At 45.5% G+C, this 14,974-nt stretch overlaps 1 protein-coding gene across 1 annotated transcript in view; it reads left to right on the top strand.

Annotated features, from left to right (window-relative positions):
• The window catches only part of LOC306703826 (mitogen-activated protein kinase kinase kinase kinase 4-like), a 69,481-nt gene extending 59,610 nt beyond the window's left edge, over positions 1 to 9,871 (top strand). The window contains 12 exon segments of the mRNA XM_079169938.1: positions 689 to 806; positions 1,273 to 1,328; positions 1,330 to 1,618; positions 2,221 to 2,335; positions 2,664 to 2,831; positions 3,268 to 3,411; positions 5,350 to 5,484; positions 6,691 to 6,791; positions 6,893 to 7,042; positions 7,471 to 7,630; positions 7,979 to 8,118; positions 9,218 to 9,871. Coding sequence (XP_079026064.1) covers positions 689 to 806; positions 1,273 to 1,328; positions 1,330 to 1,618; positions 2,221 to 2,335; positions 2,664 to 2,831; positions 3,268 to 3,411; positions 5,350 to 5,484; positions 6,691 to 6,791; positions 6,893 to 7,042; positions 7,471 to 7,630; positions 7,979 to 8,118; positions 9,218 to 9,301 — 1,660 coding nt within the window. The 3' untranslated portion in view covers positions 9,302 to 9,871.
• Positions 9,872 to 14,974: the final 5,103 nt, after the last annotated feature.

The following is a 14,974-nucleotide window of genomic DNA, read 5'->3' as shown; positions in this document are numbered from 1 at the left end:
TTAGGGTTAGGGCTAGGGTTTAGGGCTAGGGCTAGGGTTTAGGGTTTAGGGCTAGGGTTTAGGGTTAGGGCTAGGGTTTAGGGTTTAGGGCTAGGGTTTAGGGTTAGGGCTAGGGTTTAGGGCTAGGGCTAGGGTTTAGGGTTTAGGGCTAGGGTTTAGGGTTTAGGGCTAGGGTTTAGGGTTTAGGGTTCAGGGCTAGGGTTTAGGGTTTAGGGCTAGGGTTTAGGGTTTAGGGCTAGGGTTTAGGGCTAGGGCTAGGGTTTAGGGTTAGGGTTTAGGGTTAGGGTTTAGGGTTAGGGTTTAGGGCTAGGGTTTAGGGTTAGGGTTTAGGGTTTAGGGTTAGGGTTTAGGGTTAGGGTTTAGGGTTAGGGTTTAGGGCTAGGGTTTAGGGTTTAGGGCTAGGGTTTAGGGTTAGGGTTCAGGGCTAGGGTTTAGGGTTTAGGGCTAGGGTTTAGGGCTAGGGTTTAGGGTTTAGGGCTAGGGTTTAGGGTTAGGGTTTAGGGTTTAGGGCTAGGGTTTAGGGTTTAGGGCTAGGGTTTAGGGTTTAGGGCTAGGGTTTAGGGCTAGGGCTAGGGTTTAGGGTTTAGGGCTAGGTTTGGTTAAACGGTGGTCTCAACACGGCGTCGTGTATGTTCTGCCAGTGTGTCGCACGATAAATCATAGTTTCTTTGCTTCTTCTTTCCTGCAGTTCTTCCAGACTCAGTAACGGAGAGACGGAGTCGGTGAAAACTATGATCGTCCACGACGAAGGTGAGAGCGACGCCGGCTCGACGCCGTGTAAAGACGGCACGCTGATCGTCAGACAGGTACCGGCCGAAACAACAACGAGACAAACGATCATTTAAAACACACTTTCAGTTGTCCTGTTTGCATATTCTCTTCATTTGTTTCCCCCCCGAGTGTTTTTTCCATTTTGTTTGTGTTGATCATGTTCTGTTCTTGTTTAGTTGTTGTCCGGTGGAGAGCGGCTCCGTGTCCCAACGGGACGACGTTTAGAGTAGTTTGGTGCTCACATAAAGAAGACGAGAGATTTATTCCATATTAAAGAGCTTTTGTTCCACTTTAAGTCCATTTAGAGCAGTGAACACATTTAAACGTTACTAAAGGATGAATTTATCTGCCGGTGTAATTGACTGCTAACGAGACTTCTCCTCCCGCCTGTAGAGTAGCCGCTGTCTGTCCTTCGCTCTAGCTAACGCCTCCCCGTCCCCTGAACTCACCACCAGGAGCACATGTAGACCCTCAGCCGTCTGCCCCTCTTTCTACTTCCAGAGCGCAGGTGACGGCAGAAAGCGTCAAAGCCCCGGCCCGGGCCAAGCTCAGACCCCCCCCCCCACCACCACCACCCTCCGGCCCGGGCCTCGGCCACCACACCCCCAGCCCCCATCATCACCACCACCACCACCACAACCACCACCACCATCACCCCACACAGAGCTCGGACAGGAACGGCTTCGCCGGCCGCATCCACCACCTCCCAGACCTGATCCAGCAGAGCCACCATTCCTCCCCCTCCTCCTCCTCCTCCGCATCCAACTCCCCTTCCTCCTCCAGCCTCGCCAGCCCCTCCACCATGTCCCCCCAGAGTCCGCTGGACAAGCTCAGCATGCTCATCGAGGTATGTCCCCCTCAGCCCCGACACGGGACACCTTAGAAGAGTGATATTTCTTGTGTAATCTTATAAAACGAGGAGGGAAGATACGACTTTTTGGGGGACTTACAGCTGTAGGATCACAGACGTGTTCGCTCTGGTTCTCAGCTCGTTTTAGCCAAAGTTTCCTCTTGAGGCTCGTTGTGGTTTCACCAACGTTCCCCACAAACATCTAAATCTCATCTTATTCCTTCATGTTGCCTATTTCCAGTCATATTCTCACATTCTGCAGACAGTCAGTCATAGCCAACAGGGCAGTTAGGAGCTCAACGGCAAGTATGTTTCACACGGAAATACTTTTTTATATTTGTTTCCCCTTTTTGTTCTTTTTGTCAACATTTGTTTTTACCCTCCACCGTTGGTTTTTCCTCGTATTTATTATTTTACCCTGCGGTTGAATGCTCGTCGTGTATATATATGCATGGAACACACAGACGTCTGCCTGCTGCTCTGACTGCATTGTCTCCTTAATTGTTTACATTAAATGTGTTTTTTCATATTTTAAAAGCAGCACATTCACAGTCGTGATGTTGTGTCTCCACTGAACCTGGTTTTCCTCTTGACTGTAGAGCCAGTCCAGTAACAACATGCAGAAACACAAGTCCTCCTCCTCCTTCACTCCGTTCATCGACCCGCGCCTCCTCCAGGTGTCTCCGTCCACCGGCAGCGCCCTCAACAACATCGGTGAGTCACGTGTCCCGCTGGCTGCTGGGTAAAAAAGAATCAGATGCTTTTAGGTACGTTCCTTCAGTGTGTTGAGCAGCTTTTCAGAGAAAGCGCTTGGTTAGCGTGGACTCTCCTCCTCTCCGAGGTCGTGGAGCTCGTTAGCCGCTGCAGTTCATAAACAAGGTTTTCTCCCCGTCCTCCCTTCAGAGGACCTCGTTCCTGATCCTCGTTCTGTCTTTACGTCTATTTCTGCGTGTTTGTTTCCGGTCTGTTCTAAATTTCTCCTCCCGGTCTATTCTCACGACTATCAGTGTTGACCATGTGACCGACCTTTTGACCTTTCCAGGCTACGGGAACGACGCCCGGCTGGCCGAGGCGCTGCGGGCCGACCCGTCTCGGAAGGGCTCCGTGGTCAACGTGAACCCGGTCAACACTCGCCCGCAGAGCGACACGCCGGAGATCCGCAAGTACAAGAAGAGGTTCAACTCTGAGATCCTGTGCGCTGCTCTCTGGGGTAAGAGTGAGACCCAAACAACATGGCTATCGCTATCGCTATCGCTATCGCTATCGCTATCGCTATCGTTATTCATTGAATAATTCTGCATTTCTTTCCACCGTACATTTCAAGTAAATATTCTTATTTAATTCTTATGTATGCCATTGTTTTTTAAATATTCAACACACTGCTGGTTGTGTTTTATGCACATAATTACGTTACATAAGAACATCAGATCTGTTTGTAATCAGTAATATTCAGTGTTCATTAAAAGTAAAACTTCTTCTTTTGGACGTTACACTTCTAAAAGTCTTCACCACCTGGTGGCAGCAAACATCTGTCTGACCAGACTGGACTCTGTGTGTCCAGCTGTTCAGTGTTTGTTAGTGTTCTTCTAAGTGTGTGTGTGTGTGTGTGTGTGTGTGTGTGTGTGTGTGTGTGTGTGTGTGTGCAGGCGTGAACCTGTTGGTGGGAACAGAGAGCGGTCTGATGCTGTTGGATCGCAGCGGTCAGGGGAAAGTTTACCCTCTGATCAGCCGACGGCGCTTCCAGCAGATGGACGTCCTGGAGGGACTCAACGTCCTGGTCACTATATCAGGTACACACACACACACACACACAAGAGCACGCACACACACACACACACACACAAGAGCACGCACACACACACACACACAAGAGCACGCACACACACACACACACACACACACACAAGAGCACGCACACACACACAAGAGCACGCACACACACACACACACACACACACACAAGAGCACGCACACACACACACACACAAGAGCACACACACACGTTTTAAAGTTGTTTTTTATTACACTTGGTGCAGCCAAATTGGTCTCACCGGGATGAAGAATTAATCGAGATGGATTGAACACACACACACACACACACACACACACACACACACACACACACACACACACACACACAGAATGTATGCAGGTGCTTGTGCAGAGAAATATGTGCACAAACACACACAGATCAATGCAAATATACTTTGATTCATTAAGTGAGACTGTAAACAGTTTCACTGTTATTCATCATGCTGTGTCAACACACACACACACACACACCTGCAAATACACACTAAAACCTGCTTCACCCTACACACTCTCAGACAGAATTGTGCGTGTCTGCGTTTGTTGTTGCACAAATATTTTGGTCCAGACACACACACACACACACATGGTTTTGAGTTCCAAGATTTCTCAGATTGAAAGTTCCTCCACGTCCTTACTTCTCTTTCTCAATGTCACACACACACACACACACACACACACACACACACACACACACACACACACGGAAGCGGTGCAGTCGGTGTGTCACAAGAGATATTTTGAGACGGATGTTGAGTAAACCTCAGCGTCACGTGTGTGTATGATATGTAACGCTGACACACGCCTGTGGTGGAATGAACCGCCGCAGAGCGTCTCACGTGCGTCCGTTTGACTTTTCCTGATTAATCGTGTTTTTTTTTGCGGTGACGACGCGTAGAAGTATACGCGTCACGGAAAGTTGTCTCAGCTCCGTGTTTGAGAGTAAATGTGTACGAACATCCAGACAGCGGCTCATGTTTAGTGATCAGACGTACGGACATTTATTAATAATGCAGAGAATGTCACAGCGAGTGTGTGTGAGCCAGAACATGACATCGGTGCCAAAGGTGACATATTATACTCTGACTTTTATGACTTTTTATGACTTTTTCTAACACATATTATCACTTTTTATTGCATTTTCTGACATAGACTACTATGATTTCTTCTGACACAGAACTAACACACTACTATGACCTTTAATATATATATATGTTTGACATACTATCCTGTTTGTTTATGACATATTGTGCTGTGACTTTGTAATGGAATACTACACCATGACTTCATAATGAAACTATCAGGACCTGAGATATGCATTCGTTGTCAGTCCCACAGGCTTCTCTCAACGCAGAGGCAATTAAATCAGGATACAAAAATACATTATGGACATTTAATCAAAAAGACAAACTGTCTTCTACATTTCAACACATCAATCTGACACAATTCATTAAAGGCATCGTGGAGGAGAGAGTCGATCTAATACGAGTTATAATATATAATAATAAACAACCAGTTATAATCGTTGGTTCCTCATCAGTATGTTTAATATGTGCCATAGTATCAGAGATGCTAGTGTTGTAATCTGGGACGTAGGAACCACATTCAGCAGTCTTCGCTCCACATGTTCGGTGTTTTCCAATCTATCAAAATAAAAGTCCAAACGCTGGAAGACTTCCTCCATGTTGGAGAAAACTGTCACAGTTTGTAATTCCCAGATCACGTCCGCCTTCGGTTTAATGGTTATTAAAATATACCAGGAGGGATGGAAGGGAGGGTGTTGGTCACATGAATGGACCGGTCCAGCTGGACTGGAGAGCGTTCTGAACACACAACGCTTCACATATTATACTACGACAGTAAACACATTTAATATAAAATATGTGTAATATAATTTGATTTCTCTTGATCCCCGACAGGGAAGAAGAACAAGCTCCGCGTGTACTACCTGTCCTGGCTGAGGAACAAGATCCTGCACAACGACCCCGAGGTGGAGAAGAAACAGGGCTGGACCACCGTCGGAGACCTGGAGGGCTGCGTCCACTACAACGTCGGTAGGTCCCAGTCTCACGGGGTCTAAACCGCAACAAGCAGGAGGTCCACACACACTTATGGCTGCAGATTCTGCAAACGTGAGAGTAAGAAGGCTGTTTGAGCTTCCCTGTGAACCGTGTTCTCACCAGCTGGTTGGTTGATGGCTGGGATCCCGTCTCTGCTGCTCCCCATCAAATGAAGGCAAACATATAAAGTTGTAAGCCTTGAGGGGGTGAAGCTTGTTCATTGTAAACCGTTATGTGTCGGTCACGTCTGGTTGAACAGGAGACTCTGAGTTCACTAACCTCACCGCCTCAGTGTGCCGCGGGTAGACGATGGCAGGAAAGCCCTTCATGAAGTAATAAAGTGAACATGTAAGGACACACGACCTGTCTGAAATGCAGAATGTCCTCTGAGCAGAGATCAGCACTTCCTGTTGGAAACTCCTCAGTAACGCTCAGAGCTGCCGGTCGTGAAATCCGTTCAGATTTGTCAGATTTCACGTCTTGAATCACAGCCGGTCTAACGCTGAGTTTGAGCACTTGTGGAAAGTACAGTTCACGGCTTTTCCTGAAGACGCCCGTCTCTGTTAGAAATACTAAATACAAATATTATACACGAGATAAAACTCTTCAGCTGTAACTTCTTCCTCTTGTACTGATGTTGGGTCAAACAGGAGAAATGTGGAGACTAAAGGTTTTAAAATTCTAAATTGCTATTAGTTCAAACTTACACATCTTCTCATACTTAGTGTACAATAAAGAACGGCCGTGAACAAGCTGTGTTTTAGAGAATTAAGAGATTATATGGCTGGAATGAATGTTTCCATAAGAATATAAAACAACGGTGATAATAACCAGATTATGAAAATACCAAATATCATAGAAGTATTTGAGAATTTACTGTTTTTCTGACTGTTTTTCTGAATATCGGAGGAGGGAAGGAAATAAGCTGATCATGCTGAAATCTCAATAAACATTAGTTTGAATCGATTTTACTGCTTTTTAAAAGTGTAAATTAGTTACAGACTATAAAACATAATAATATCTAACAGCACTTATCAAAGCAGAAGTTACAAAGCGCTCCACGTAGCAAACAAAGAACATAAAAACATAAAAACAATCAAGTTAAGGATCAGATGAGGAGCTGCGTTGATGAAGAAGATGGAGGATAAACGGGCCAGTTCTGCTCTTTTGTGTTCTGATGTTTTGGTTTTTGTTCCTCAGTGAAATACGAGCGGATCAAGTTCTTGGTTCTGGCTCTGAAGAACTCGGTGGAGGTCTACGCCTGGGCCCCCAAACCCTACCACAAGTTCATGGCCTTCAAGGTGAGTCGCTCCGCTCGCTCAGCTTGTTGGCAGATATTAAGTGTGTTTGTTCAGCTTGTTGTCCGTATTGATAACCTGCATTCTGACCTCGTGCTCTTCAGTCTTTCGGGGACCTGGTGCACAAGCCCCTGCTGGTGGACCTGACCGTGGAGGAGGGCCAGAGGTTAAAGGTGATCTACGGCTCCGCTTCGGGCTTCCACGCCGTGGACGTGGACTCCGGCGCCGTCTACGACATCTACCTGCCGACACACGTGAGAACCAAACATGAAATATCGATGCGATGGCGTCTAAGGGTCTGTGTCCACATCCAGTCTTCTTCTGAGCTTCATCCCAGAGTTTACTATCTATCTGTTGGACTTTGACAGGAGGATGCGTGACCTCATGCTTCGTATGGATGAGCTCGTTACTGCTCATAGCGTTAGAGCAAGGAGGACGATCCAGCAATGATCTGAGTTCATCTATATCGTGTATATATTTATCTTAAATAAACTGATAGAAGAGATATCTGTGAAGACCTTCATCACTGTTCTCTGCGTGGATTCATGCGTTCTGATATCTTTTCTATCAGTTCTTTCTCAATTCCTCGAGTCGATCAGAAGCCAAAAGATGCCGTGAAATGATTTTTCTAAAACTGGTCTCTCACAACGTGATGATCTGACCCACTGTGTCGTCCCTGCAGATCCAGACCCACATCCAGTCTCACGCCATCATCATCCTGCCCAACACCGACGGCATCGAGCTGCTGGTGTGCTACGAGGACGAGGGCGTCTACGTCAACACGTACGGACGCATCACCAAGGACGTGGTGCTGCAGTGGGGCGAGATGCCCACCTCCGTGGGTGAGTTACACAAAGCTGACAATAAACAATAATCCAGATCATCTCTTCACACTGTGCATGAACCGAATCAATGAGGTCGATACGTTTGAATAATAGTTACTCATCTGAAAGAATAAAAGCAAAGATTAGAAACGGACAATGTGTTGTATTTGCAATGTGATCCAAGTTTCTGATTATTGATGAATCATTAGCTAACACATGCTAACACAGCTCTCTTATACACGAGCCACTTGCATTGATCATTGTGCAGCTGCAGAGGACACACACACACACACACACACACACACACACACACACACACACACACACTCGATCAGTGCATCGGTTAACTTGAATCCCTCTCTGCAGCCTACATTCGCTCTAACCAGATCATGGGTTGGGGAGAGAAGGCCATCGAGATCCGCTCGGTGGAGACCGGACACCTGGACGGCGTCTTCATGCACAAGAGAGCCCAGAGACTCAAGTTCCTCTGTGAAAGAAATGACAAGGTGAGCGACGCTCAGCGGCGACGTCTGCGTAGTTACTCGCGGGCGTTTCGTCAGTCGTGGCTGAACTAACGACGATAGCTGCTTCGCTCGCGTTGTAGAAGTCCCAGATATCTGGAAGCTAAACTCCGTCGTAACATCATCCGGAGGAGAATCCTCTGTGTCTAGCAAGCCACACGTCGGCTGGTTTGCAGCTGTATGAACACAAAATAAACTACTTAGCTGGGATTCAATTGCAACAAATGGATAAAAAAAGCGGCATAGAAACGCACTCAGTGATTCCAGAGCCTGAAACATTTATCAGCACAGAAATCATTTGACGGATCGACTCGTCGATCTGCGAATGATTCTGATTGGTTGGTTGAACGCTCTATGGAAATATTTTAACAGTAGTTATTCTCACCAATATCGCAAATGCAATTACTTTGTATAAATGTAAACTCTTCTTTCCCTTAAACCCAAAGAAGAATGTGAGATGACACGATGACAACCAAAAATGAATTTCATTATCAGTTCTATATCGTCTACATTAATAATAATTATAGAACTTTTCCATCTTTTAATCATCTTCATTTTCATGCAGATTATTTTCCAGAGAGACATGAGGACAAACACGTCTTCTCTTGTGTCGGACAATAAACTTTTAGTTTTATACATTTAGTGAAATATGTAGAAAAATGAATATAAAATATTAGAAGGCACAAAGTTTGATGAGAGTATTTTGTATATAACGTTACATATCCTGTATTATTTGACTGATGTATAAAGAGATGAATGAAAACCTCTTGGAGCGGATTGAACTGGATGCAGAGTGAACCTCCACCTGTCTGTCTGTCTGAACCTCCACCTGTCTGTCTGTCTGGTACTGAACCTCCACCTGTCTGTCTGTCTGAACCTCCACCTGTCTGTCTGGTACTGAACCTCCACCTGTCTGTCTGTTGAACCTCCACCTGTCTGTCTGTCTGGTACTGAACCTCCACCTGTCTGTCTGTCTGAACCTCCACCTGTCTGTCTGTCTGGTACTGAACCTCCACCTGTCTGTCTGTCTGAACCTCCACCTGTCTGTCTGGTACTGAACCTCCACCTGTCTGTCTCTCTTCAGGTGTTCTTTGCCTCCGTTCGGTCCGGAGGCTCCAGCCAGGTCTACTTCATGACTCTGGGCCGCAGCAACCTGCTCAGCTGGTAGATCAGAGGCCCCGCCCCTCTTTCTTCCTCCTCCTCCTCCTCCTCTTCGTCCTCCACCCTTCGCTAACACTGGATCTCAGAACCCCCCCCACCACCACCGTCGATGTCATCATCACCAAAAAAAAAATAAAAAGAGAGAGAGAACAAAACCCCGGACCGGACTGAAGCGGTCCTCAGCGATGACGTCGCCTTTAAAACTCTGCAGCTTCGCTGAAACACCTGAAGGGACGATTTATTAACATATGAATGAAAGTAGAAATATATTAAATGTGAATTTAAGAAGAGGGGGGGGGGGCTGCGTTTGTTTCCCCCTCTGTGTTTTCTTGGTGCTCCTCAGACTGAGACGGGACAGGTTTTATTATTTTCCTTCATTATTTCCGTTCTACCGGACCGGTCGGTCAGCTTCAGGTCTTCTACCTGCTAGTACTGCTAGTACTGCTAGTACTGCTAGTACCGCTATTATTACTACTACTGCTACTACCTTCTGCAGGTCTGTGAGAGAGCCCCCCCCCCCCCCCCCCCACGTTCCCGCCCTTTCTCACGAGTGGTTCATGGGCCGGTGTGGTGGGAGTCTGTTGTATTAATACTACAGTAGTGTGTGTACATGTACTTCTGTTTGACATGCTGGTTAGAGGTGGAGGGGTGACTTGAGAGAGGGGGGAGGGGGGGGGGGGGTCATTGAAGTATTGTGTTGTTTCGACAGGTGCTTTAAAGAAAGAAGTTTAAAAAGCGGGGGGGTGACTGAGGGAGAACGAGGCTGAAGCAGATGATTTCAGAATAGTATTTTTTGAATTATTACTATTATTATTCCTTGAAGATAAAGTGTAACTATGTGGAGTAAAAACATGTCTTTACCTTTTCTTTTGTTTTTAAAGATTTACGCACATCCACCCACGGTTTGCTTGCTTTGACTCTGAACCCGCAGGAGTGAGAGGAGTGAGAGGAGTGAGAGGTGTGAGAGAGTGAGAGAGTGAGAGTGAGGAGTGAGAGAGTGAGAGGAGTGAGAGAGTGAGAGGTGTGTGAGAGTGAGAGTGAGAGAGTGAGGAGTGAGAGGTGTGAGAGAGTGAGAGGAGTGAGAGGTGTGAGAGAGTGAGAGGTGTGAGGAGTGAGAGAGTGAGAGGAGTGAGAGGAGTGAGAGAGAGGAGTGAGAGGTGTGAGAGAGTGAGATAGTGAGAGAGTGAGAGGAGTGCGCTTGTGTCTAGGAGAAGAGAGATGTGGGTCCAAAAAAAGAACAGTTTAAATGAAAAAAGAAAAGGTGTTTATGTACAATAAAAGTTCGTTGAATCTTCCAGATAGCGTCATGTTTCTCCCCCACCAGTCAAACATGACGGCTGAACTGCTGTGAATAGTCAGATATAATACGATGATAACTGTGTGTGTGTGTGTGTGTGTGTGTGTGTGTGTGTGTGTGTGTGTGTGTGTGTGTGTGTGTGTGTGTGTGTGTGTGTGTGTGTGTGTGTGTGTGTGTGTGTGTGTGTGTGTGTGTGTGTGTGTGTGTGGTCAGAGAGGTAAACGCACGGTCAGCAGGTTATTATTTTTCATCAAATCACTTCATTTCTCTGTATGAATGCAGCACTAAGTGTCCAGAATGTAGAGCAGACGTGTTGCGGTCCGAGGCATGAGATGAAATGTTTTTTTTGCTTTTGTATCTTTGTCACAAGTAATCAATCCTAGATGTTCGATTTTTGGAGTTTTAAAAAGCAGCAGCAGCAGCAGCGGAGGAGATATTCTGCTGTTTAAAGGTCGACCTCATCAAATACAGAACTCCAGACTCTGGACTTCAGCGTTGACCCCCCTCGACTGTTTGGTGGAGATTCTGGAGATTCTGGAGATTCTGGAGACCCCGTTTCTTCTTCTTCTTCTTCTTCCTGATGTTTAAGTTGTCCGTACATGTGAACAGACCGGCAGCAAACTGCAGCATCCGCCTCCTTCAGGACGTCTGCTGAGCTCCGTTTCCACAGCGACTCTGAGAGACAAACGTCACAAAGAAGTTCATCTCGGCTGTGAAGACGTCACCAGTAACAGGCTGCAGACGAGCTGTGTGTGTGTGTGTGTGTCTTAATGCATCAAGGCCTTGACCAGCGGCTGTATTGACTTCATGAATAATAAAAAGGTTATTATTGATATTCTTCACGGGCTCGATGGTCGTTTGCTGACTCGTATTGGGGGGAAAGTGCACAGAGTGCAGCGTTTCAAACTGTTGGTGTGAAAAAAGAAAGAAAGGAAGAAAACTTTGTGTTTGAAGCTTTAGAGCTCGTCGTGAAGCTGAACGCTAGTTTCTGTAAACGTGCGCGTGTTTCACATCACTGTGTTTCACACACATGTTTACAGAGATGCTGTTTATGTTTGATGCATATTCCTGCTTTTAATTGGATATTTAAATTTGTTTGTGTTTTTTTATTTCTGGGTCGTCTCCCCACTAAACTACCTTCTTCACTAAACCATAAAGAACACGCGTGTTCGTTTCAGGTATTCACGCCGCGCTGCTTTGCAGGACGTGAGGTCGACGTTGTTTCTCGTGTCCTCTGCTACTCTAACTTATGTCCTCTCTGTGTACGACAGGAAGTCCTGTATTTTAGTTTTTCTTTGAATAAACTTTAAAAAGTCATTTTAAAAAAGAAGCGCGTGTCCTCTTGTTTTTTTTTTTAAAGTTCCCCAAAAGCTTCACATGCAGCCGTGTTGGGACACACGTTGGCCAACTGAAGCACGTCTTTGTTCTGTTTCAACAGCACATCCACGTAGACGCCAGAGGTTTTTTTTTAAAGTTCTGCACCCAGTGAAGACTCCGTTTATGTAAAGCCGAGCATGCAAAGTGTTGCTCACCGTTACAGTCACGCTCAATACTCACACAGACTATTCGCTTAAAATAAAGCCGGTATCGGTGTGATGCAAACGTTGACTTCTCGTTGAGTCCGCGGTGTTCACGTCTGAACCCGGCGGAAAAGGGAAGTAACGTGTTATTATGTGAGGATGTCTCATTCAGATGAGCGGTTTGTTCCCTGCACACAGGATTCAGTCTGTATGTGTGTGATTTATTCTATTATTCTGTTATTGCAGCCGTCGTCTCACACCTACGATGAAAACCACAGGTGTGTGGCTCATGTTGTACTAAAGCTCCAGTTAGATTCTCTTAAGTCATAGTTTAGGGTGACGTTGTTGTTCCGGTTCTCACTTTAATGTTAAGCTACTCTGGTGGAGTCGTCCGACTCTGTGACGAAACAACGGTGTTTATTCTGCAGGAGACCTTCAACCGGCCGACCTTTACAACATGCAAACTGTGAGATGTTACAGCGACGCAAACCGCTCGAGAAATGTCGTCTCTGTCGGGCCCTTAAACTTCCCGGGCCTGGGAAACCTTTCTGTAACAGCTCTGAAACAAAAGCTGATCCTGTTTGAGCTCTGAGGTGGAAGCATTTATATTCTAAAACGTTTCCACCGAAAGACTTCAGAACAGAAACACGTTTCATTACAGTCGTGCTGGGATAAGATGACATCATCCTGTATTTGTCCCACAGCGGGGAGTTCTGCAACATTATTTCATGTTAATGTGACTTTTATAACTGCAGACGGAGGCTGGTTTCATTCAAACTGCTTTGGACTCAACTTGACGGTATTTCTATCCGACGTTTGAAGTCACTGGTCTTAAAAGCTTTCAGTAGAAAGACGTCGTCCTGATAGATCCACGTGTTTGAACTCACCAGTCTGAAGCTGATCTCCTCTGAGATGACTGAAGCTCAGCAATGAGTTCATTATTTCAGAGTTTCTGTCGAACCAAAGCTAACAAGGAGGCAAGTAATGGACTCAACATGCTGGTTTTAATGTTGGTGATGTAGAGGAAGGTTATGAGAGGAACTGCACAGCGTGTTCTGCCGTCCAGCTGATTAATGCTTCCTGAGCAGAAACGGGTCCGTTTGAGCTAACGATGGTGTAATAAAGTGATAACGATGGTGTAATAAAGTGATAACGATGGTGTAATAAAGTGATAACGTTGAGTCATCTGCAGCATCAGGAGCTCACAGGTGTTGAGCCGACGGGAGGAATTCCCAAAACACGCAACATCTTTCCCAACGTTGTGTTCTGAGCCGGTGACCTTTAACCTTCTGATGTGTTGCTGTTGGCTGTCAGAGGAAAAACAAACCATAATGAACACATGACTGAGGTGAAGTTCATGTGATCATGAAAACATTATTCTCTGAAACATCAGAGGACGAACAAACTAAATGAACTGAGAGGAAGAAGACGAGTGTGATAAACGCCATCAACTCACCTCCACGATGAAGAGGAGGGTTAAACTCATATCTCATGTTCATAAACTACATCATGGCCTTTATACAAAGAAAGAAGTCGAGTATTAAATGTGTTCTAAAGAAATAAATATTTACTCAGATGTAGATTTTTAAGACTTCCTGTTTCTAAAATGTAAAAGTTAATTTGTTTTCTTTGTAAAATCCTCAGAAATGTAAATAATGTTTTTATCTGTTTGTCAGTCACGTGATCACATTCTAAGTTACAAGAAGTCGTAGGTTCACGACCGAGCGCTGCTGAGTGAAGAGATTCATTAAGACGCAGCTCCTCATTGTATTTCACTCTTTCTTTATATATTTAGTTTTAAAGTCCTAAGTGTGAGGACATTAATGAAGAACTTGTGTCTCTGACGTGTTCTCTAAAGCAGAGACACACACATGACATCATGTTACCAAATCTCTGTCCTGTGTTTACAAAGTGCTGCTTCTGCTTGTAAAACAGAACTTTAGCTCCAAACTAAACGTTCTGCTTCGACTGTGAGTGAATCTGAACGTAGACGCAGCGGTAACAGCGGCCGTCGCTCAGCTCTGGGTTACGATGACAGCCAGAGCTTGCGTCACCGAGGAGCACTGATGTCATCAGCGTGAGTCTGCAGAATGTTGGTAAAGCTCCATCACGGAGCAGTATGTCACATCGGTTGAGTAATCCTCCAGAATGCATGATGCGTGGGGGGGGACACCGTGGTTTCCACGCTGTGAGATGACGGAGCAGTTAGTCAGAAGAAAAACATCAAACGTTTTCTTCTTCGGAAGTTTTCGTGCAAGAATTTCTCTGCTTTTTATCACCGGCCTGCGTTCTCACACAGCGAGACGAGGAGGTCGATCGGTTTGATGAACCTCTCTGTGCTCCTCACAGTCGGCCGTTAATAAACACTTAATAAACGATCCTTCCTAGTGGATCTTAAACCAAACGTACATTAGAATAAATGACATTGCTGACTTTTAAAACTAATAAAAAGGTGAAAGCACACAAAGCTCGGCGCTGTTAGAGCTTCTATTTCTAGTAAAGATAAATCCCCGACCGTCTTTATAAATAGTTTACTCTGATATTTATACAAAGTATTCTCACAAACTTACTAAAACATACTGTTTCCAAAGCCAAATAAAGATCGTAGACAGATATTACATTTCAGTTTGCTCAGTTAGTAGAACGTGACCCACATTTTACTCACATTAGCATCAGTTATATTTATATATATTAGTGTTACTGGCCATGAGTTTACATTTGTATCCAGGTCACACAAAACAAGCCTGTTAGCTCGCCAGGCTAACGCTCGTTAGCTTCGCTCTGTGTATCTACTGATGACATCACACGAGTGGATTCAGACCATCGACACAGAGAGAAACTCTTCACAGACTAAACAGGAGCC

The sequence above is a fragment of the Pholis gunnellus genome, assembly GCF_910591455.1.
Source record: "Pholis gunnellus genome assembly, chromosome: 12".
NCBI classification, from domain to species: Eukaryota; Metazoa; Chordata; class Actinopteri; order Perciformes; family Pholidae; genus Pholis; species Pholis gunnellus.
Note: the sequence above shows the minus strand (reverse complement) of the source record. Positions and strands in the feature narration are given on the sequence as shown.